At 41.1% G+C, this 24,944-nt stretch overlaps 1 protein-coding gene across 1 annotated transcript; it reads right to left on the minus strand.

Annotated features, from left to right (window-relative positions):
• Positions 1 to 394: 394 nt before the first annotated feature.
• On the minus strand, positions 395 to 24,813 carry LOC139464978 (glycine--tRNA ligase-like). The gene is made up of 17 exons (XM_071246622.1): positions 24,542 to 24,813; positions 19,643 to 19,744; positions 18,058 to 18,157; positions 16,999 to 17,140; positions 16,450 to 16,538; positions 15,831 to 15,907; positions 14,316 to 14,461; positions 12,749 to 12,898; positions 12,457 to 12,619; positions 11,551 to 11,715; positions 8,469 to 8,576; positions 7,434 to 7,579; positions 6,692 to 6,777; positions 5,466 to 5,575; positions 2,967 to 3,060; positions 2,174 to 2,361; positions 395 to 1,376 (listed from the first exon to the last, which is right to left on the minus strand). The coding sequence occupies exons 1-17, from the start codon at positions 24,785 to 24,787 to the stop codon at positions 1,266 to 1,268; spliced, it is 2,223 nt and encodes a 740-aa protein (XP_071102723.1). The 5' UTR covers positions 24,788 to 24,813; the 3' UTR covers positions 395 to 1,265.
• Between the last annotated feature and the right edge of the window lie 131 nt (positions 24,814 to 24,944).

Below are 24,944 nucleotides of genomic sequence, written 5' to 3' on the forward strand. Positions count from 1 at the left end.
ACTTGTTGCCATGGAAACGTAAAAAATATAAATTTATAAAATTCCTTAATAGCAAAAGGCACCAGTTCAGTATGTGCCTAGTAGACATGCAAAGTTTTGTAAGAAATTATTTAACGTTTTTTGAGTTACGTTCCGGAAATGAACAGCACCCTTATAGAACCTAAGTCCAACTTGTTGCAATGGAAACGCAAAAAAATAAAAATTTATAAAATTCCTTAATAGCAAAAGGCACCAGTTCAGTATGTGCCTAGTAGACATGCAAAGTTTTGTAAGAAATTATTTAATGTTTTTTTAGTTACGCTCCAGAAACGAACAGCACCCTTATAGAACCTAAGTCCAACTTGTTGCCATGGAAACGTAAAAAATATAAATTTATAAAATTCCTAAATAGCAAAAGGCTCCAGTTTAGCATGAGTCTGATAGACATGCATAGTTTCATAGAGAAATATTTAACGGTTTCTGAGTTATGCTCTGGAAATGATTTTGGGACGCACACACGCACATGCACGCACACGCGGACGGAACCCATTTCTATATCCCCCGCCAACTTCGTTGGGGCGGGGTATAACAACAAGGAGGACACATTGGTTCAAATGGAGTGGTTTATTACATACAAATGTAACAGAACATACCTTGAAACCCTTCCCATAAAGAATGAAATTATAAATTTGGAAAATAATTTCAGTAAACATTGCACATGCTCGTAAAGTTTCAGTGTGTGTAAATTTTCCTTGCACTGCAAAGGAGCCGTGATAGTTTGTGAATCCTGCATCAAGTCCTGCTGGAATGATGACTATATGAGGTCGTTGAGCACCTTTGTCTTGTTCATCTTTCCTGAGTCTCACTACCTTCACCTTCCTCTGCCAGGCAACCATTTCAAATCACCATGGCAACAGCTGCCAGAATCCATGACATGGTAATTGTTGCCGGACAACCATATAAGTTGCCATGGTATTGTTGTCTAAGGAACTTCAAACGTTTCCATGGCAAGTTGTCATGGAACTTGTTGGCAGACGTCATTTTTAAGTTCAATGTTGCCAGGCAACTATTTCCAGTTACCATGGCAACTGCTACAGCTGCACACACCTCTGTCGATCGTTTTGTGGCTCCCACATGCTGTGTGATGCACATAAATAGAAAAGCATGTCCCTTCCTCCATTCTATGTATCACAGCTTCTCAAGAAGCGGGTGCCAAACGGCATTTGGCACTTCAGAATTGTTCATGAACTTTCACTGCCACGTATTGTTCGGGGGGTGGTAGTTGTTCACTTGGAACTGGCCTCCTGCTGCTCAAACAGGGGGTAATTGTTCAGAACGTTCTCCCAAGTCCTCCGACCCACAGCCAAATCACGCACTATCTCGGGTAGCTCTTCAATCTGGAGATAGAAACAACATGCTAAAAATCCCAAACTATCAAAAGGCACCAGTTCACCACTAGACCTATCTATGTGCCAAATTTAGTGAGGACATATGGTAAGGTTTTCAAGATCTGCTCCGGAAACGAGGACTACCGCCATTTTCAGTCTAAGTCAAAGTCGTTGCAATGGAAACTCGAAAAATATTTTTTTTTAAAATCCCAAACTATCAAAAGGCACCAGTTACAAACACACCACCAGAGGAAAGGAACATTGCCGTTATTCCCAGTTGTTAAATTTCACCACAACACAATGAACAAAAGGTGGGCCGATATAAATCCCAACAATGTTGAGTGAACCAAACACTATCAACAATAAACAACATGCACCAACTGGAGTGAGTGAGTGAGTATGGTTTTACGCCGCTTTTAGCAATATTCCAGCAATATCACGGCGGGGGACACCAGAAATGGGCTTCACACATTGTACCCATGTCAGGAATCGAACCCGGGTCTTCGGCATGACGAGCAAACGCTTTAACCGCTAGGCTACCCGACTGCCCTGCACCAACTGGAAGTGATGTCACATACCATACTCAAGTTCTGTGACGTAATAATCGTGTGTCAGTGTGTATAAGGACAAGTTGCTCACAGCGCTACACGACAGTACTATTTTACAGTACATTAATTTGAAAAGATGAGTTTTTAGGTTTCATTTTGTTTGAGTTTACGTACGGTTGACAAATGGAATCTTTAGAAAGAACATTATGTAATCATCTAGTAAATTAAATATAGCAGCCAGTAACCATGGTAACCTACCGGTGCCCTGACTTGCTTCAGTGTGTCCCTCTCCCTGAGGGTGGCGGTGTGCGGAGTCTTCAGACTGTCGAAGTCAATGGTGATGCCGTAGGGGATGGCAATCTGGTCGGTACGGGCGTACCGGCGTCCAATAGAGCCGCCACTGTCATCCACTTTGTGTGACACGTCTAACTCAGTCAGTTGTTGGGCTAAAGAAAACATAGTGAGTGAGTGCATTGTTTAACAATATTCCCACACTATCACACCAAACATGGGTTGCACACATTGTACTCATGTTGGGAATCAAACCTGAGCCTTCGGTGTAACCAGGCAATTGCTTCAACCACCAGGCTAACCCACTGCTCATTGTGAGTGAGTGAGTGAGTGAGTGAGTGAGTGAGTGAGTGAGTGAGTGAGTGAGTGAGTGAGTGAGTGGAATCGAACCTGGGTGTTCGGCGTGACGAGCAAAAGCTTTAACCGCTATGAGATGTAAATACTCCTTGATGAGTAAAATACTGGAATACAATATTTGACTAAGGTTGTGATTGGAATATTTCAGGATTTTATTTATTTACTTTTTTTAAATGAAATTTAAAACGAATTGTGCGTCAAACTTTATGATGATGTGGGCGGTGCCTTAGAACCAAGATTTGTTTTAATCCTTTTTAAAATCTTTTCTTACTACTGTCTGGTCCGATTGTTACATTTACAAAATTAAAACAAATCAGAAATCACAAACTGTATGTCCTGTGTGATATAGACGATGTTGACTAGCCTGCTTGGGTGTGTTCTGAGTGTTATTCCATGTACTTACACAGCTGCTTGATGAAGGAGGCAAAGTCTGGGTTGTTACTGAGGGGCAGCAGGGAGCACTTGTAGGGGGCGATGATTGGCGGCAGCGTCAGGTACTGCACAATACAATGTTGTCATGTCACTGCTATCACATACTCACTGGCAAATGTCACCACACACCCAGTGAAACACTGGTATCACATATAACAAATGTCATATTTGGGAGAACACTTTCATAGTAAAGAACAGATTCTTGTACTTTTTGGGGTTAGTCCCATCCTGGATTCGAAGCCACACTGCCAGTGTTACATAGATATCATAAAATGTTACCATATACCCAGTAAAACACTGTTATCACATACTTAGCAAATATGAGGCACCTAATCGCCAGCACACAAAGTCAGCGATCTAACCCACTCAGCCACTGAGGCTTCCACAAAAATGAGTGAGTGGGTGAGTGAGTATGGTTTAATGCCGCTTTTAGCAATATTCCAGCAATATCACGGCAGGCGACACCAGAAATGGGCTTCACACATTGTACCCATGTCGGGAATCGAACCCGGGTCTTCAGCGTTACGAGCAAACGCTTCAACCACTAGGCTACCCGACCGCCGCCCACAAAAATGAAAGTCCGACAACTGGTAGTCTAGATCATGTACTTAGTGTACCCCTCTGACAAGAGCAAATTGGCACGGCTCCCATGGCTAAAAGTTATGAACACACAATGCCATTTAGAAAGTGGTCAAATGCAACAAATGTCATACTTTCTTAGTAAAGTACAGATTCTCGTACTTTTTGGGTTGAGTTCCAGCTGGGATTCGAACCAACACTGCCCGTGTTACATAGTTATCATAAAATGTTACCACATACCCAGTGAAACACTGTTATCACATAGTTATCATATAGAGAATACTACACTCATTCTCGTTAGATACCATTTTTACGAAACGAGTGGACTTTCTATGGTATCTGACCGAGCGAAAGCGAGGTCAGATACCATAGAAAGTTCACGAGTTTCGTAAAAATGGTATCTAACGAGAATGAGTGTGGTATTTTATTTATTACCCACGTTAAATATATATTTAAGTGTAAATACATAACAACTTTCGTTCATTGACAGACCAAACTGAAACCGGTTGCAAAATCTGGTTGCGCATGAATATTGATATATGACCAAATATGGGCATTGTTGACATGTTTATGCATACACATTAACAACATGCGCCTGCTGTTCTGTTTGCAAACAAACCAGCACCGACGCTCAAGATCCTTTTGGAAGAAAGTCTTCAACTTATCGTAATTCAAGCGCCATGTTGTTAGTACGCACGACACCGATAAGAAAATTTGAAATGTAACAGCGCCGCGCTTTGAATATCGGACCAACAGTCACACGCATCACACTGCCGGGGTCCCGTCTGTGGTTCGGTTTCATGGATCTATCAGCTGAATTTATATCATGTCCGTACCATTTTGGAGGAGGGAAATCAGACTGTTCGCCAAAGACATTCATGTTAACTGTATCACCCTATATACTGAAGACGTGAAAATCAACAAACTCAAATCTGCTTGCATGTCAGTGACAGCTTCGAACGATCGAAGGGCAAGGTCGCCACCGGAATAAGAAAAGACAACCGCGATCCACTCACAGCGTTTTACGCTAGAGATAGGGAATGATACTGTTCACATTTGGGATGTTTGGGGCCACAAAATCTGAAGTCAGGCACACTTCCACGGAGTTTTCGAATGATTTGTATCGGAACTGTGAACTATAAGTGATCTGGTCGTGCTGTCGTGTTCGTTCATTCATGAACAACACCTCCCGAAACAGCGCCACAACATACGCTTCAAAGGGGACACCGATGGCACAACCGGATCATCCCAAGTAAGTCTCGATATCTGTCCAGATAGTTTAAACAGACTTCATTTCACCACGCTTATCCTCTTACGTTAAATCAAATTGAAAGTTGCGAAAATGGTCGGGTGCGTCACGCTCAAGGGACGCGCTCGATCGGCAGTCTTACATTGTAAATCGATTTATAGATCTAGCTCGATTATATGTCTGTAGGAGCTCTATGCATAACTTATATAGAATGCAAACCGAATTTGATGCGTGTGACTATCTTGTTTGGTTTAATAAAGTGTTTGTAAATATCTCTCGTTCTCATGAATTTCTTCAGTTCTGCCTTGTAATCGCAAAATGAATGACGTCTCGCGATTTTTTATGAATGAAAAAAGTAGTCCCGGTGTGACAGAGGTCACGGTTATCCAATCAAAACGAATAAAACAAGGTCAACCTTGTACGACACACGTGTGACGTACGGATTTAGTATCTTACCACCTGTATCTTCACCACGTGGGTAATAAAAAATGTTACCACATACCCAGTGAAACACTGTTATCACATAGTTATCATAAAATGTAACCACATACCCAGTGAAACACTGTTATCACATACTTATCATCAAACGTATCAAACAGCCAGTGAAAATATATGACAAATATGCAACAACAAAAAACTCACTGTTCTCTGCTCATCGCCTTCTCGGACTTTAAAGTTGTGCTCAAAGACCGAATACATGATTCTCCCAATACCAAACGAGGGTTCTATCACAGATGGGACAATCTCCTCCACTGAAATGTACAGTTGGCATATATTTCCCATAATCACAGGTGTTTGTCCCAGAAAGAGGGAACACATGCTTACATCACAGAGGCACATCAACAGTTTAATGTATCTTGATGTAAAAGACTTTTTCACAGCGAGTACAGCGAGTATGGTTTTACGCCGCTTTTAGCAATATCCCAGCAATGTCATGGCGGTTGACACCAGTAATGAGCTACATTGTACCCATGTCAGCAATCGAACCGGGTCTTTGGCGCACGCTTTTAACCACTAGGCTACCCGACCGTCCCCGACTTCTTCACAACATCCTTATGAACATACCGTATTCGACGTAATAAGCGCCAGGGCGCTCTCAAAATTAGAAACAAGGGGGCTCTTATTAGAATAGGTTAGAGTTGAAAGATAAATTTTGTGTTTTATACTGACAGCCTGAAATGTTTATGTACGACAGATATATTTTTCCAGAATTTAATTGCCCATAATTAAGGGTGCATATAACACACGAGTGCGTATTATACACGAAAAAATAAGACTTGTGTACATTGATCAATCGGTAGGGTGCCAATTGGGATTGTTCACTAGCCAATATATTAGCAAATATCACTGTGGGCGCTTATTAGGTCGAATACGGTATTATGATTAAAGGGCTCGTGAGTCAACCCTTCTGAAGCATTATTTCGCGAGAGAAGTTCTGGCTCTATTTACCACACCATGGTATTAGGCTTATTAACAGGTCAGGAAGTGCTTCCTTCCGAGGAATAAATTGTTTGAAAGGCATTACTTAGAAGTTGACGGAGGAATACCCTTCCATTGTTTCTGCAACTTGATAGGCTTCATACAGATAAGGCATTTATATTGTAATCTTGGCAGATAAACACTGGCTTCTAATCCAATCAAGCTAGCAATTAGTATTTAGTAACAAATTTGTAAAAAAAACCACACAAGCTCTCTCTTCAATTTGCCTCATAAAAACATGACCGACAGCTTGGGTTGTGGGCTTTGCTGTGCGGAGTTCTGTTGTTTTGAATTCGTGCATGAACTAAAGGTGTGACAGACAACCAACCAGAACCATTGACGTACTGGCCTTTTAAGATTTCAACTGTCAGTTTATTAGAAAGACTTACCATGAATGGTTTTGTCATATTTTTTGAAAGTCACCATTTCCTTTTTCACAGTAAACTTCTGCCCATCCACCTGAATCTCAGCTTCTCTGAAAAAGTAAATTGTGTTGCCGAGTTACGAACACAAGATGCCACCATTTCGACTAAACCTGACATAAAACCTTCAATATATCATGTAGGACATTCTGAAATACTGAAATATAGACAATGTTCTCTAAACAATTAATAAATAATATGATAAACTATGTTCATATCTTGCTGTATTACCCATACAGTTGGAGATTATCATGTTTATAAGAATCGTATGTGCAGGCATGGTCCTGACAGACCACAGATCAGAAATAGGGGACACCACTCTGTACTACCCAAGGCACCTAGGGGACACAACTCTGTACTACCCAAGGCATCAAGGGGACACAACTCTGTACAACCCAAGGCATCAAGGGGGGCACCAATCTATACTACCCAAGGCATCAAGGGGGCCACCAATCTGTATTACCCAAGGCATCTAGGGGGCACCACTCCGTACTACCCTCGGTACCCAGGGGACACCACTCTGTATTACTCAAGGCACCTTGGGAACACCACTCCGTACTACCCAAGGCACAAAGGGGACACCACTCTGTATTACTCAAGGCACCTAGGGAACACTACTCTGTATTACCCAAGGCACATAGGGGACACCACTCTGTACGACTAAAGGCACACTGTAGTCAATACAGTTCAATACACACTATCAACTTACCCCTTATCCTGCAGTGCCTGTTCAAGGGTAGACAACTCATCCCCACTCATCCCAGTCAAGTGAGCTGTCACCGCCTTGGCATCTTTCTTGAAAGCCTTGCCCAGGCCGCCCTTCTCCGGCACACACTCGTACACGCTGATTGTTTTGTGGGACCGTTAGGGAATAATCCATGTAACCATAGTAACAGTAGTTTCAAAATAGGTGCAGGAGGTATGCATCGCTCATTTCATCGTAAAAAAGGGTGATTATCCACACAAAAATGTCCACAGCAGTAAAACTGCTCAAATATGTTCACTATGTGTCAAACTATGTGTCACTAGCATGGTGTAAGGTGGACACATACACCACAAAATGTATCAAATATCCCATTCACTTATTGATCACTGATACTACATGAACCGGAAGTCGTCTACCATGTCATAACCGACAACCTTGCAACTGTGCTACCATTCATTCTGCCTCTGAATCCCCACAGGGAGACACGCATGGAAAACTGGGGACCTATTCCGCCCCAGAACTCCCACAGGGAGACAAACATGGGACACTGGGGACCTATTCAACCCAAGAAACCCCACAGGGAGACAAGCATGGGACACTGGGGACCTCTTCTGCCATGGGACACAGGGGACCTATTTCGCCCCAGAATCCCCACAGGGAGACAAGCATGGGACACTGGGGACCTATTCTGCAATGGGACACTGGGGACCTATTCTGCCATGGGATACTAGGGACCTATTCCGCCCCAGAATCCCCACAGGGAGACACGCATAAGGTACAGGGGATCTGGTCTGTCTTTGAATCCCAATAAGGAGACAAGCATGAGGTACCAGGGACCTATTCCGCCCCAGAATCCCCACAGGGAGACAAGCATTGGATACTGGGGACTTAATCCGTCCCGGAATCCCCACAGGGACAATCATGGGACACTTGGGACCTATTCCGCCCCAGAATCCCCACAGGGAGACAAGCATAAGGTACTAGGGACCTGTCTGTCTTGGAATCCCCACAGGGTGTAACTTAGATTAACAAGGATATTGGTTCAGGCAGTTTCCTCTCTGCTGCCAGCTTGACGCTGGTGGCCTTGGTGTGTTGGGTGAGGTCATAGCACGACCGGTCAGCACAGCCCACACACTCGATCCAACCCTGAAACAAGAGTCAACATAGTAACCATGGTAACAAGTAACAATTGTTGTTTATATGCTTTTAACACTTTTCTGGATTCAAGAATGAAGACATGGGGAGTAGTGCACTTCACTTTTTTTAATGCATAAACTGAAGTTGACTGAAATTTTATCTTTATAAAAACATTTGTAGTCAGAAGGAATGCAAACATTAGTCACTTATAGTAACCATAGAGTCCTAGATAATTTTTGTTATTAAACAGTATATCACGTGACTAACCACAGGTCCGGGTAGTCCTGTGGGTACCCGGGTCCTACTCAGTACCCACTCGACCCAGGTACCCGAGTTACCTGTCCCAGCCCTAGAAATAACCTCATAAGATTAATATTAACATACGTAGGATGTCTTCATCTCAGCATCACCTCGTAAGACTTATATTAACATACGTAGGATGTCTTCATCTTAGCATCACCTCGTAAGACTTATATTTATATACGTAGGATGTCGTCATCTCAGCATCACATCGTAAGACTTATATTAACATACGTAGAATGTCTTCATCTCAGCATCACCTCGTAAGACTTATATTAACATACGTAGGATGTCTTCATCTCAGCATCACCTCGTAACACTTATATTAACATACGTAGGATGTCTTCATCTCAGCATCACCTCGTAACACTTATATTAACATACGTAGGATGTCTTCATCTTAGTATCACCTCGTAACACTTATATTAACATACGTAGGATGTCTTCATCTCAGCATCACCTCGTAAGACTTATATTAACATACGTAGGATGTCTTCATCTTAGTATCACCTCGTAAGACTTATATTAACATACATAGGATGTCTTCATCTCAGCATCACCTCGTAAGACTTATATTAACATACGTAGGATGTCTTCAACTTAGCATCACCTCGTAAGACTTTTATTAACATACGTAGGATGTCTTCATCTCAGCATCACCTCGTAAGACTTATATTAACATACGTAGGATGTCTTCATCTTAGCATCACTTCGTAAGACTTATATTAACATACGTAGGATGTCTTCATCTCAGCATCACCTCGTAAGACTTATATTAACATACATAGGATGTCTTCATCTTAGCATCACCTCGTAAGACTTATATTAACATACGTAGGATGTCTTCATCTCAGCATCACCTCGTAAGACTTATATTAACATACATAGGATGTCTTCATCTCAGCATCACCTCGTAAGACTTATATTAACATACGTAGGATGTCTTCATCTCAGCATCACCTCGTAAGACTTATATTAACATACGTAGGATGTCTTCATCTCAGCATCACCTCGTAAGACTTATATTAACATACGTAGGATGTCTTCATCTTAGCATCACCTCGTAAGACTTATATTAACATACGTAGGATGTCTTCATCTCATCATCACCTCGTAAGACTTTTATTAACATACGTAGGATGTCTTCATCTTAGCATCACCTCGTAAGACTTATATTAACATACGTAGGATGTCTTCATCTCAGCATCACCTCGTAAGACTTATATTAACATACGTAGGATGTCTTCATCTCAGCATCACCTTGTAAGACTTATATTAACATACGTAGGATGTCTTCATCTCATCATCACCTCGTAAGACTTATATTAACATACGAGGATGTCTTCATCTCAGCATCACCTCGTAAGACTTATATTAACATACGTAGGATGTCTTCATCTTAGCATCACCTCGTAAGACTTATATTAACATACATAGGATGTCTTCATCTCAGCATCACCTCGTAAGACTTATATTAACATACGTAGGATGTCTTCAACTTAGCATCACCTCGTGAGACTTATATTAACATACGTAGAATGTCTTCATCTCAGCATCACCTCGTAAGACTTATATTAACATACGTAGGATGTCTTCATCTCAGCATCACCTCGTAACACTTATATTAACATACGTAGGATGTCTTCATCTCAGCATCACCTCGTAACACTTATATTAACATACGTAGGATGTCTTCATCTTAGTATCACCTCGTAACACTTATATTAACATACGTAGGATGTCTTCATCTCAGCATCACCTCGTAAGACTTATATTAACATACGTAGGATGTCTTCATCTTAGTATCACCTCGTAAGACTTATATTAACATACATAGGATGTCTTCATCTCAGCATCACCTCGTAAGACTTATATTAACATACGTAGGATGTCTTCAACTTAGCATCACCTCGTAAGACTTTTATTAACATACGTAGGATGTCTTCATCTCAGCATCACCTCGTAAGACTTATATTAACATACGTAGGATGTCTTCATCTCAGCATCACCTCGTAAGACTTATATTAACATACGTAGGATGTCTTCATCTTAGCATCACCTCGTAAGACTTATATTAACATACGTAGGATGTCTTCATCTCAGCATCACCTCGTAACACTTATATTAACATACATAGGATGTCTTCATCTCAGCATCACCTCGTAAGACTTATATTAACATACGTAGGATGTCTTCATCTCAGCATCACCTTGTAAGACTTATATTAACATACGTAGGATGTCTTCATCTCAGCATCACCTTGTAAGACTTATATTAACATACGTAGGATGTCTTCATCTTAGCATCACCTCGTAACACTTATATTAACATACGTAGGATGTCTTCATCTCAGCATCACCTCGTAAGACTTTTATTAACATACGTAGGATGTCTTCATCTTAGCATCACCTCGTAAGACTTATATTAACATACGTAGGATGTCTTCATCTCAGCATCACCTCGTAAGACTTATATTAACATACGTAGGATGTCTTCATCTCAGCATCACCTTGTAAGACTTATATTAACATACGTAGGATGTCTTCATCTCATCATCACCTCGTAAGACTTATATTAACATACGTAGGATGTCTTCATCTCAGCATCACCTCGTAAGACTTATATTAACATACGTAGGATGTCTTCATCTTAGCATCACCTCGTAAGACTTATATTAACATACGTAGGATGTCTTCATCTCAGCGTCCCAGCAGTCACAGGCGTAGTGAGCCATCTCATTGGACAAGTGCTGTCGGAATCGGAACCGCTTGGGGTCAACGCCAACTTTGGTCAAAAACAGGAAAATCCGTGCCATGAAGTAGCCTAGGGTCTCATTGGCTACCAGTTTCTGAAAACACAGAGTGATGATACATAATCCAAGATCATATACGAACATGGATGTACGCTAACTACCCACCACCCTGGCAGAGTCAAGTCACACCTGTCACGAATCTGAATACAAATCTGTTATCATAAATGAGTTAAACAGATCTGGGAAAAAATTACTAGCAAAATAATCCCTGAATGATTCTCACAGAGAACTTAATGCGTAGGTCATTGAAAAAACGGACTGGACTTTTCAACTACAAAAATCAAAACAAAAAGTGACAACATTTTGAATAATTCTTGACCAGACGCACTGACTTTTTTCTCATCACTGCCAGTAAAAGCCCCCTCTAGTACCAATAAACAATTGTATTCAAAAGCTTCTGTGAAAATAGGAAACATGCACTCATACCAGAACTTGTATTTGTTTGTTGTTTAACGCCGCACTCAGCAATATTCAAGCTATATGACGGTTGTCTATAAATAATCAAGTCTGGACCAGACAATCCAGTGATTGACATCATGAGCATCGATCCATGCAATTGGGATGAGATAACATGCATCAACCAAGACAGCGAGCCTGACCACCTGATCCCGTTAGTCGCCTCTTATGACAAGCATAGTCGCCTTTTACGGCAAGCATGGGTTGCTGAAGACCTATTCTACCCTGCATCTTCACGGGTCTCGTACCAGAATTTATAAACCCAGCAAACCTATAACCACTGAACAGATATTCAGGACCTTGTGTCTCACTGATACGTACTGTCTTCACTGCCACGCCAATCTTGGTGACCTCTGGGGGCTTGCCGTCCATCTGGTTACAGGCAGAGTACAGTGGGAACTCGAGGTCCGCGACGTCCACAAACTTGGGATGATCCTTGAAGTCTGGATCACAGAAGTGCTCGATCTCCGCCATCGTAAACTCTCTACAGCATGAAGATAAACAGGGTTGTGAGACGTTTATCAACCACTGGTTTGCGTGGCCAAGACAATATTATTTCCAGGCCGATTTGATATTGCTGACCTGTGACATTAAGTGACAAATAAACATCTACCTGACTCGGATGAGTCCTGATCGGGGTGAGATCTCATTCCTGAAGGAGTTGCCGATCTGCGCCCCAGCAAATGGCAGCTTCCCAGCATTAAACTCCAACAACCTCTTGAAATTGACAAAAATACCCTGGGCCGTTTCTGGTCTCAAAAACCTGTAACAAAAGGCAAAGGTTGAGTGAGTGTTTAACCCTTAGACTGCTGAATTAGTTTGAAGATCATCATGAAGTGAAGTACAGTCTAAGAGTTAATGTTGCATCAGTGGTCTTGAAGTCATACAATTCGAAGTGTGGAAATTAGGTAATGAATGTGTTTCAAACCTCCCTTTGTGGAGTGTCAATGTTTTGTTTGTTTGTTTTTAACGCCACACTCAGCAATATTCCAGCTATATGACGGCGGTCTGTAACATAATCAAGCCTGGACCAGACAATCCAGTGATTGACATCATGAGCATCGATCTACGCAATTGGGATCGATGACATGTATCAATCAAGTCAGCGAGTCTGACCACCCGATCCCATTAGTCGCCTCTTACAACAAGGGTAGTCGCCTTTTACGGCAAGTATGGGTTGCTGAAGACCTATTCTACCCCGGAATCTTAACAGGTCATCAATGGGGACTGATCTGGGGATATCACATCATTTCTTAATATCTGTGTACTGTGTATTGACGGTTTATTCATAATAATAAAGTCGCTTGCCCAAGGAAACGCCACATGTGTTAGATGTGCTTCAGCATGTTCAGGTGGGGCAGGACCAAAGCCTTGGAAACTCTCGGGAGCCAAAGCTGCCGAAATGCGGTCATCCACCACAATATTAATGGTCACATGGCCAGTAGACATCTTCCCGAGGCAAGGGAGTTAACCGACTGTAAAAGTCCAGTATCCACCGTTGCCGAACTAGCCTAGAATTTCCAGGCTCGGTGGTAGCACCACCAGTGACTCTTATGAGTTATGTCCCTTCTATGTGTCTCCTATTGACTAATCAGATTCCACTTCTCATATCACTTGCATTTGCTTCAAACAAAATGGTGGCGCCCGGTCAATACGATATGATAGATGATCAAGATCTACATTGAAATAGAATTGGTCTGAACTCGCGAAATGCATGAAATTAAATGAGCACGTTGATTAAAAAACATGAAAAGATTTGAAAAATATCTGTCGACGCCCAGTTGACGTCACACAACCTCTGCAAATCCTCCAGTCGGCTGAAATCTGTATGTTGTAATCCATATTGTTTGCGAACCGGATGTTGATTTCGTTTGGCGATTTTGATTGGACTATGCATAGACTCGTTAGTCCAGCCAAACTGTAACTCCATAATTCCAGCCTAGTTTCGCAAGGATGGAAACTGGACTTTTATAGTCAGTTAATTCCCTTGCCTCAGGAAGATGGGCCAGTAACATACTGCACAAGAATACATGGATTTGTCGAGTGATGAAACATTAGGTAATGAAGCAGAATAATTATGAAAATGACCATACGAAATTAAATATCTGTTCCTTTAGTGTAGAGAAAATGTCATTGGTTCTTTGTCTGAAACCATTTTAATCTTCTTCTGGTAAACCTACCCCTTGAGCTGGCCAGTAGGGCCGATGGACGTGGCAAACATCAGGTTGAACTCCATGGGGTCGGACAGATCATTGCCGGTGACGGGTGACTTCATGTTGTACTTGCGGAGGCATTCTCCCATGTCATCCTTGCTCATACCGTCAATCTAGGAATACAAGGACATGTTAATTGTCTGTGTGGTTCAAGAGTTGAGCAAAGCCCATATAATCTGAGTGAGTGAGGGAGTTGGGTTTAACGCCGCTTTTAACAGTATTCCAGTTATATCACGGCGTGTCAGCTTAATGTGGGAGGAAAGCCCGAAGTGATGCAGGTCTAAGACGTTTACCGCTTCGGTGAAACCAACGAGCATGGGTATGGTGCTGACAAACCTAGAAACATACTTGGGGCGAACCGGGATTCGAACCCACAAATCATAGGTTTCTGGCGTGCCCAAGAGACGCAACTCTGCACAGCGAATCGCGGCGCCTTAGATGACTGGGCCACCCGTGTCCCCCCATAAAATCTGAGGAGCCAGGTCTTAAAAAAAGGGTGTGTTCACCTAGTACGACTTGGCTGAGTGATCAGCTTGCAAGTTAAGTGTCTGCTAGAGAGGTGTGCACAGTGCATTTGTTTGTTGTTTCACACTGCACTTAACGATATTCAAGCTATATGACAGCAGGCTGTAAATAATCGAATCTGGATCAGACAATCCAGTGAATGACATCATAAGCATTGATCCACGCACATGACATGTATCAACCGAGACCACCCGATCACATTAGTTACCTCTTTAGCAATATTTCAGCAATATCACGGCGGGGGACACCAGAAATGGGCTTCACACATTGTGCCCATGTCGGGAATCAAAACCAGGTCTTCGGCGTGACGAACTAACGCTTTAACCATTAGGCTACCCGACCGCCCCTCAAACAGATCATAACATATTTGTGTATATATTACTAATTTTATGAAACTTTTGTTACCATTCAGGTCTTTCCCTTGACTTCATTTGGAAAAACTAAATTCTGACACCTGTTTGTAAACTCAATATGTCATATGCTCAGATGGAATAAACTCATAAACACATTCTGCCATGACATTGAAGAATGCTTGATTCTGGCTGGTTAAAAAGGTTTCCTTTTTGCTATGGAAACCCCTTTTAAATATATTTAGCCTTTTCACACAAAAAATGTGCGTATGAATACATCGATAGCCCACATGTTAATTCATTAGAAAGGCTGCCGATCGTTCACCCATAGGAACTGTAAAAAGTGTTAATATTTCCTCTGTTACATGCTAGGTGTCTAATATCAAACTGCTGATTGGTCTAGAAATGGTAACAGAATATAGAACAATGTTAAAATTCAGGAAGTGGCATGGCATTCCTAATTTTCTGCCAATCAGAGTCTTCCTTTCAAAGCTGATCTTATGTGTCATTCTATGATGACCAAGGTTGTTTAGTTATCAAAGGCTTTGACTATAGGTGTATAATAGTTGGGTTTTTTACCAAACAAAACATAACTACAAATACTCACTGTCGGCAGGATCTTCCTGATTTCTTCCTTCACTTCATCGGATGCTTTCTTGTCAGACAACAGTTTCTCCAGGTGAGCTATAAGTAAATCAAGAACATATGTATACTGTTACCATGGATACTGAGTCCATCACAACAAGATCCTGAATAATAGTTATTCTGGATATAGCAATCATTTGAGTAAATATCCATCTTGGGTAATTCTGACAGAGGGAATATGAGGGACATCTCCAATGACGATGCTGTTGAATCTGAATTTCTTGTCATATGTATGTATGACAAATATTCTAATTAAGAATATATCCCAATCCTCAATACTAAGTTTAAAAGTAAACAATAAATGGTTATTCTTGTTTTGAATGTTTGTTGTTTTACGCCGCATTCAACAATATTCCTTGCATCAACCAAGTCAGCGAACCTGACCACCCGATCCTGTTAGTCGCCTCTTACGACAAGCACGAATTGCTGAAGACCAGTTCTAACCCAGGTCTAGGTCATTCTGATGAATACATATAAAACCACAAAATCGTTTTCTCAGAATGATGACAATTGTATCCAAAATAACCACATGTACATGTGAAATAATTCGCTGTCGAGGTAAGGAAAATACTATTTTTCACCTTCAATGAGATGATCAGCTCTGAAACATTCTCCGTTCTTTAAATCCTTGACCATGTAGTCCTGGAAACGGTCAACGTGACCTGACGCTCTGAAACACAGAGGCATGAACTGGCTACAATAAAGCTTAACGACTATTATGCATATTATATGGATGCATATTTTGCATCCAGTAAAAACCCTGACTCTCATGACCTTGAAAGTCAACATGATATTGTGAACCGATGGAGTCAACTCAGTTGAAGACAACATTTGAGACAACACATCATTAGGAACAAAGGGAGACAACTAACTTGATGACAACATCTGGGTGATACGCTCTGTTGTGAAAAAAGGGAGACAACTCACTTTAAGACAACATTGCATTATGAACTAAGGGAGACAACTCACTTGTCAAAATTTGGCAGAAAACACATCAATGGGGACCAAGGGAGACAACTCCCTTAAGAACACCATTTTGGGACAACACACAACCGTGATCAAAGGGAGACAACTCAGTTGAAGACAACCCTTGGGAGACAACACTTCAATGACAAAGGGAGACAACTCACTTGAGCACAACCTCAGGGGTCAACATGGCAGTGTCAACTTCCAGCATCTGCTCCTCCAGAATGAAGAACTTCCTCCAAGTTTGCAGCAGGTTGGCCTTCACGGCACAACCCATGGGGCCGAAGTCGTACAGGCCATTCACACCTGCAGCACACACAGCACACGACAATAAATATCGATCAATTATCGATACATATCGGAGAAGGAACTTTAAGAAAATACACCAGAAAGTCCCGAAAGAAATCAATAGATGCCATGCAACTGGTGAGCAGTGACACATCCATGCATGGATTACTTTGTGGACATTTGAGATATATGAATGTATGTGTATTGATACATCCTGGATATTAAAAATGCAATGATACGTCCATATCATGATATACAATGACATCCCTAATTGTGAGACTTCAATCATAAGAAGACATTAATATAGTAAAACTGCACAAATGCACAGTCGATTTAGATAACACATATGATACCAAAAAACAAGTGAGTGAGTTAGTTTGGTTTTAAGCCGCTTTTAGCAATATTCCAGCAATATCACATTGTACCCAATTCGGGAATCGAACCAGGATCTTCGGCTAGACGAACTAATGCTTTAACCATGTGAGTTTAGTTTTACGCTGCTTTTAGCAATATTCCAGCAATATCACATTGTACCCAATTCGGGAATGGAACCAGGATCTTCGGCTAGACGAACTAATGCTTTAATCATGTGAGTTTGGTTTTACGCCGCTTTTAGCAATATTCCAGCAATATCAAGGCGGGGGATACATTGTACCCATGTCAGGAATCGAACTAGGATCTTTGGCTTGACGATTTAACGCTTTAACCATGTGAGTTTGGTTTTATGCCGCTTTTAGCAATATTCCAGCAATTTCAAGGCGGGGAACACATTGTAACCATGTCAGGAATCGAACCCGGGTCTTCGGCTAACACTTTAACCAATCTCATTACCATCATTTAATGTACAACCAGCCTCAGGGTTTCTCAAGTATCATACACAAATACCAAAGCTCTATCGTCAATCTCATGAACGTTTGGTTGTGGTCGTCACTAACCTCCATATATGGCAAATGACTGGTCGTAGAAGAACCTTTGTTTTAACAAATCCTCCATTTTCCCTCGGTCAAAGTCATCCTTCGGTGCCAGTGCCAACTCCTGGAGAATACAAACATTAGGTTAGGTTAGAGTGAGTGAGTGTGGTTTTACGCATCTTCCCGAGGCAAGAGAGTTAACTGACATTAAAAGTCCAGTTTCCACCCTTGCTGAACTCGGCTGGAATTCCTGGGCTCGATCGTAGCGCCACCAGTGGCTATTACCAGTTATGTCGCTTCTATACCTCTCCTATGGACAAAATCAGATTCCACCTCTTGTATCTCTTGCATTTGCTTCAAACAAAATGGTGGCGCCCAGTTAAGACGATATGATCGATAATCAAGTTCTATATTGTGATACATCGAGTCTTACATCGAGAAGTGCATCAGATCACGTGAGCACCTGGATTAAAAACATGAAAAGATTTAGAAAATATCTGTTGACATCGAGTTAGCAGTGCTCATGCTTTGCAAATCAGGCAGTCGACCGAAATCTGCATGACAGTTTACGAACCGGATTTCGATTTCGTTGCGCGATTTTGATTGGACTATGCATAGACTCGTTAGTTCAGCCAAAATGTAACTCCATAATACCATAATACCGAAACACTTAGTTAGGCAAGGGTGGAAACTGGACTTGAAAAGTTAGTTAACTAACGGAAGATGGGTTTTACGCCCTTTTTAGCAATATTCCAGCAATATCACGGCAGGGGACACCAGAAATGGGCCTAACACATTGTACCCATGTCGGGAATCAACCCGGGTCTTCGGCATGACGAGCGAACGCTTTAACCACTAGGCTACCCGACCGCCCCTACAGAGGTTAGAGAGTGAGGTGGGTCGAGTAAGTGGGTGGGTGGGTCGAGTGTGTGTGTGGGTGGGTCGAGTGAGTGGTTATGATTTTAAGTAGCTTTTACTAGTTTAGGCAATATTCAAGCAATATCATGGTGGGGGACACCAGAAAATGGGCTTCACACATTGAACCCACTTGGGGAATCGAACCCGGGTCTTCAGTGTGACAAATGAACGCTTTAACCACTGGGCTACCTCATGGCCCCAGTGAGGGTCTACATGGTCTAAGGGCACTGTTTAGTTGTGACTGTATTTCATGTATTCCAGTCATACTCTGCACAGTAGAATTGTTAAATCTGGGAGGTGTATAGCGCTGACAAACCAAAACCAAGTGCTGGGAGTTACGAACATTGTAGCGTTAGATTGCTTCGTGCAAGTGGACGCTGTGCTTCGTTTCACACGCCATCGTAGCACTACCACTGTCGTAAGTCTATGTTAAAGTATGGGCATTACGATCATCATAGAGTTAAGATCACTCTTACTGCGAAAGTGGCCTAATCCACAAAGCAATCGTAGCGTTATGACTGTCGTAAGCAGAGGAGTTATGGGTGATGTGGCGCTAGGATTGCTCATTTTATCAACCACTGGTCTGCATGGTAAAGATTGGATTATTTCTAGGCCGGGATAAATATCTGCCATAACACTGACTGCAGTATAAGACATGTCAATCAGACCAGTCAATCGAGATCCTCCCTACCTTCTCTTCCAAAGCCCTTTTGCGGTGTTTTAGCTCTGCCACAGCTCTCTGCACATCGATGTCAGTAGCTTTTTCAGACTTCAGTTTCCGAACTATATCACCCTGGAAAACAAATAACATGTAATTTAATGGCTATGTCAAACTGATTGCTAATGTTTGTCTGTCTTTCCAAGATTTGTGTTAATAATCATGCAATGTTAGGTGAAGTTGACAATCTTACTACAAAATTCATATCCACTTTATGTTAATAATTCACTACCAGTCATACATTTGTCATAGGTCGGCATAGCTAACACTGGCAGCAATCTCATTAAAATCAGACCTTAGTTCTCACTACCGCTAAACATAGATCTGAGGACATCCCATTACGAGCCACGTCAGACCGACCTTGCGCGAACTTCGACCGACCAAGACAATGACAAATCAGAAGGCAGCTTTTTCATGCTTTACGGCACTAATTTCAAATTGGCGACTACGCTTAAAAACATATTTTGACAAATTCTCGATTACAAATTTGAAACCTAAACATGCTAAACAAAAGAACATTCTGGAATGGCTACATTGTATGGATTCAGTCGTTAAACCTGTAACTATCGTTCGGAATACCCCGTGTAAAAGTTTTCTAGGTTGTATGATTAGAAATCACATTCCAACTGTCACTTTCATGATCTGGTACGCGACGCTCTCATTGGTCGGATGAAAGGTCGTTCTGACGTAACCCCTAATTGGATGTCTTCAGATCTTTGTTTAGCGGTAGCGAAAACTAAGGTCTGATTTTAATGAGATTGCCCTGGCAGTTGACCGCAGAGACAAAAATATGAAATTGTGTTCCATAAAATTCACATTAATAAAGCAAAACACCCATAAATGCAACACTGATGAGCGAGTGATTTTGCGCCCCTTTTAGCAAAATTCCAGCAATATCACTGGAAGGGACACCAGAAATGGGCTTCACAAATTGTACCCATTTCGGGAATCGAACCCTGGTCTTGGGTTGGGTAGCGAACACTTAGGCTACCCAACCAATCCGCAACACCCTTGAAGGTTAAGGCAGGAAGATGTTTTTTACATGGAGTATGAGGCACTGGGCACAGCTGGGCATCAGAAGCTACTAGTATTTTAACTTACGGAGTAGGTGGGTCTGTTTATTATTCTGTACAAGTAGGAAGTGGACTCAAGGTCTTAAGTTTCCTTTTGTCCATAAGGCCAAAGACACATAACTAAGAGGAACCATGGGAATTGTTACCACAGTTACATAGTGATTGTGAGGTGTCAGGTTACTGTCTAAAACATTCTTGTGAATTGAAGTCATTCTCAAACAGGTGAGGTGAAATGGGGTTTAACGTCGCGTCCAAGATTATTGCACTTATACAGTGACGTGCATGTACGTGTGTGTGTTTGTGTGGCTGCTTGTACCATGTGTACTAGTTCGGACTGATGTCAATTTATAGTGCTAGCTCACTGAGATACCATGCCGCAGTTTAACATGAATACCCCACTCAGACACAGTATACTGACTTCGAGCCGACCAGTCCTTGTTTTAGCCCCTTTAATGCCGAGCACCAGACAGGGTAACAACAAGTACCATCTTTTAACGTCTTTTGGTATGACGCGGACGGGGATCGAACCCCGGACCTTCCGCTCTCCGGGCGGACGCTCTACCACTTGACCACGGAGGCGGTCCTTTCTCAAACAGCCATCACATATGACATGTATGAAAAGTAGCATGCTTACCTGCTCATAGTTGAACAAATACAAAATTTTAACATACAAAAAGGCTAAACTTGAAAACTTATTTTTATAGTTTTGTTTTCAGTTTCGCAAAATTTAGGACATGCGAACCTGCATCTGTAAACATGGTAAAACAAGAAACGTAAGAAAATAATTTTGGCAGATATTCATCATGTTTATTGGTTTAATAAACTTTAATAATCTAACCTTGCCGGCAATCATTAGCTCACTGACACATTGTTAATGAGGACTAGCCCAAAGCAATTGAGGGAGTGGCCTTGACAGACTTAATAATTATCAGGCAATTAAGTCCCAGGGAGTGAACGATGTGATTTTAGGAGATTGGTTTATGGGCAGGTTACAATCAGGTGATGAGCAAAGTCTATCATGGCCCATTTACAGAAATAACTAACTTAGCTACGGCAAAGGATATCTGACATTTATATGGGGAAGATGGATTCAAAGACTTCAAAGTATCATGAACTATGAGGATACCTATCTTTATATCACATCTCACAACATGCTTATAGCCACCACTTAATGTGCATAAAAAATATTGAAGTGAATTATAGTAACAACGCATGTGGTCTAACATTGATTAATATATAATTTCCATACTCATATATGCAAGGGGCCGACGTATGGTTCTCAGTCTTAAGTGACAACTTGGAGACGATGGCTTGCAGTATATACAGTTTTAATTTATACATGTAGATATATACATACAAAAGACACTTTGTGCCAGGTCAGCACATAGTGGTAGTGGTTGTTGTCTAGGTGCCCCGGAGCACCCCAGCCTATATAGTGTAAAGTGTAAACAGTAAATCATCAGTGACATACTTGCACATCTCGTTCAGGATGGCAGACGGTCGATGTACACAAAAATGGGGATTAACAAATAGGATTAGCATCTTATAAATAACAGCAATTAAGTGTTTCAAGGCATATAGATGTCATGGCTCCAGGGTAATGAGCCTTTGCAATTAAATGTTCTTCAGACAATGGGTGTCGTAAATCAGTCGCTATGACAATAGGATGAAATGAAACAAGACATACACGTCTTAGAATGAAAAAACAAACACTACACAAAGTTTTTCTTTAAATGTCCAAGAGTAACTTGCCTTCACACAATGAACTCCTTAGGATTTTTTTATTATCATGAAATTATTTAAAAGACATAGACACATGATAGAAGTGACAAAACAACCAACTGATTCTCAATTTTGATTGCAAACTTTGGGGTAAGCAGACAAAACAAAATAAAGGAATACAACATGCCTGATGTGATAATGCTGTCCCCTGCCTGAGATAACCACACAGGAGTCATAACGCAGGAAGTCATTAAGACTTGTCCCCCAGGCACATTCATAGTGTCTCATTAATCATAATAAATCAAAATAATACAAAATGTTGATAAATACAAACTGAACTAAAAACAACACAGCATTCATCATCTTCATCAACATATATCTATAGTTTAAACAGGGTGAACACTTCATCACCGATCATTTGTAAAATTTATATACACACAGACCCCATGACAGAGGCCCACAAGCTGCTAAGTTTCGAAGCATACATCGTCCATATTATGAAGGACATTAACTTTTTGGAGGGTTCCTTATTTAGATGAGTAAATTGACTCTAAAACTTCATACATCACTCATTAGTTTTACTTAAGCATATTCCTAATCTTCAACACATGGCCCTAAGCATGTCACATCATACTTCCACCATGTCCTCCTCATCTCAAAATCTCTGATATCTTCACGAGGAAGTTACTTTTAAGAGAGCATTTATCCTTCTTTATTTTAATTTCTAATCAATAAACCCACAATAAGTCGGAAATAAAAAATGATGCATTTCGATGCTTCTTTTCTTACTTGTCTTCCAATCCTTAGAGTCAAATAATTTCCCCAGCATCATGAGCATCTTGTAAACTTTACCATTTATCGTGTTTATGCTTTTATCAATCTTTGTTTTCTTAACACATGGTACATGGTTTATCAGCATTAGAAATTAGAACTAGTCTCATAGTCCTTGCCAAACTGCCCAATAGCTAAGGTATCCTAAGGACTAGTAGAAATTTGCCGTTTTGGGTTTTTTGCTTTATGTTATCATTATTACTAAGAGCTAGTGGGCTAAAACTGTAAGTTTCTATCGCTGCTAATATGGTTAAGCAGATGTACATGATAAATACGACTGGTTTGTTCGCATGGTTAGATCAGTCAGTTTAGACGATATTCTATCTTTCTATATTTCATGTTTACTGACTTAACCTGTTAACTGAATTCTCAAACACAGTAAACATGCCTACTTTGTGTATGATACCTAGTGGAAACTCTATCTCTCTCATATGAAAATTCTATAATCAGTCTCGTAAATGTGAGTAGATCTGATGATCGTTTAACATATGAGCATTATCATAAGCCTTGGATTTTTGTAAATAATTCCAACCATATATAAATACTCTAGGGCTGGGACGGGTTATTCGGGTGGGTACTGAGTAGGACCCGGGTACCCACAGGACTACCTGGACCTGTCGTTAGTCACGTGATATATTGTTTAATGGCAAAAAGTATCTAGAACTATAAGTACACTTTAAGTGACTATTGTTCGCATTTCCTTCTGACTATGCACCCATTCTTTCTGACGTTATATGTTTGAATAAAGATAAACCTTTAGCATGTTCAGTCAACTTCAGTGTATGCATGAGCAGATCGTTTTATACAAGTTTCCAAATACATTTTGCCAGGGCTACAGTGAAACCATTCCCAATCAGACATATGAGACCTACAACGGGTATCCGGTTAGGGTCGGGTAATAAGGTGGGTGGGTACCCAGGTAGTAAATTGGGACTCGCCCCAGTCCCAAAATACTCCACTTATCGTGATCATATAGCAAGTTATAACCTCTTGCAATAGCAACATAGATAGAGAATTTAATTTTGCAATATTTTGGCAATTCTTCTCTGGCTGTATTCATCATAAAACAGAAAACAAATTTAACTCGTCGTTAACTATCCATCTTGCTAGATCTATTCATCTTGTTATTTTTATCCTAAAACATGTAAAATGAGTATTGAAGAACAACCAACTTTCTTGGTATGGTTTCTAGCAAATATTCAGTGTGAATCAAGTATACGTCAACATGCAATATGCTAGTAATTACCTGTTCCTTGACCGATGCTCGGAATGGGGCTAACACGGCTTCTATCTGTGGATCCATTTTCGTAAGGTTTCGCAATATCGAGCTTCTCTTCTCCTTTTCTCTCTTTGATCCCCACTCAGGATCTCTGGCCTTTATATACTGTCGACTAGTGGACGATATGCATGCGCTAATCCGGTGAAATCCCGTCAAGGGAGCTAAGCGACTATACCTCACACACTGGCCTAGCAGATAAATACACTGTTTCATCAGAAATTGACAATTGCCACGCTCGAGCCTTCCACATTGAGATTTAAAGGACTTCCGGGTCAAAGTTTTCGAATATGTTTCGTTTTAGTGTACGAATAAAATGATATAATCATTTCCGAAGCCTACAAATGATACTATATACACATTATATATGTTG

This window comes from Haliotis cracherodii, unplaced genomic scaffold (genome assembly GCF_022045235.1).
Source record: "Haliotis cracherodii isolate W230 unplaced genomic scaffold, xgHalCrac1.p SCAF_17, whole genome shotgun sequence".
In the NCBI taxonomy this organism is placed as follows: Eukaryota; Metazoa; Mollusca; class Gastropoda; order Lepetellida; family Haliotidae; genus Haliotis; species Haliotis cracherodii.

Bases quoted from the DNA above. Each gene is read 5' to 3' on its own strand.
- LOC139464978 (XM_071246622.1), bottom strand. From the start codon at position 24,787: ATGAAACAGTGTATTTATCTGCTAGGCCAGTGTGTGAGGTATAGTCGC. The intron at 6,778-7,433 runs GTAAGTTGATAG...TTACTTTTTCAG, and splicing joins CAGGCACTGCAGGATAAGGG to AGAAGCTGAGATTCAGGTGG. The intron at 1,377-2,173 runs GTAGGTTACCAT...TTCTATCTCCAG, and splicing joins TGAAGCAAGTCAGGGCACCG to ATTGAAGAGCTACCCGAGAT.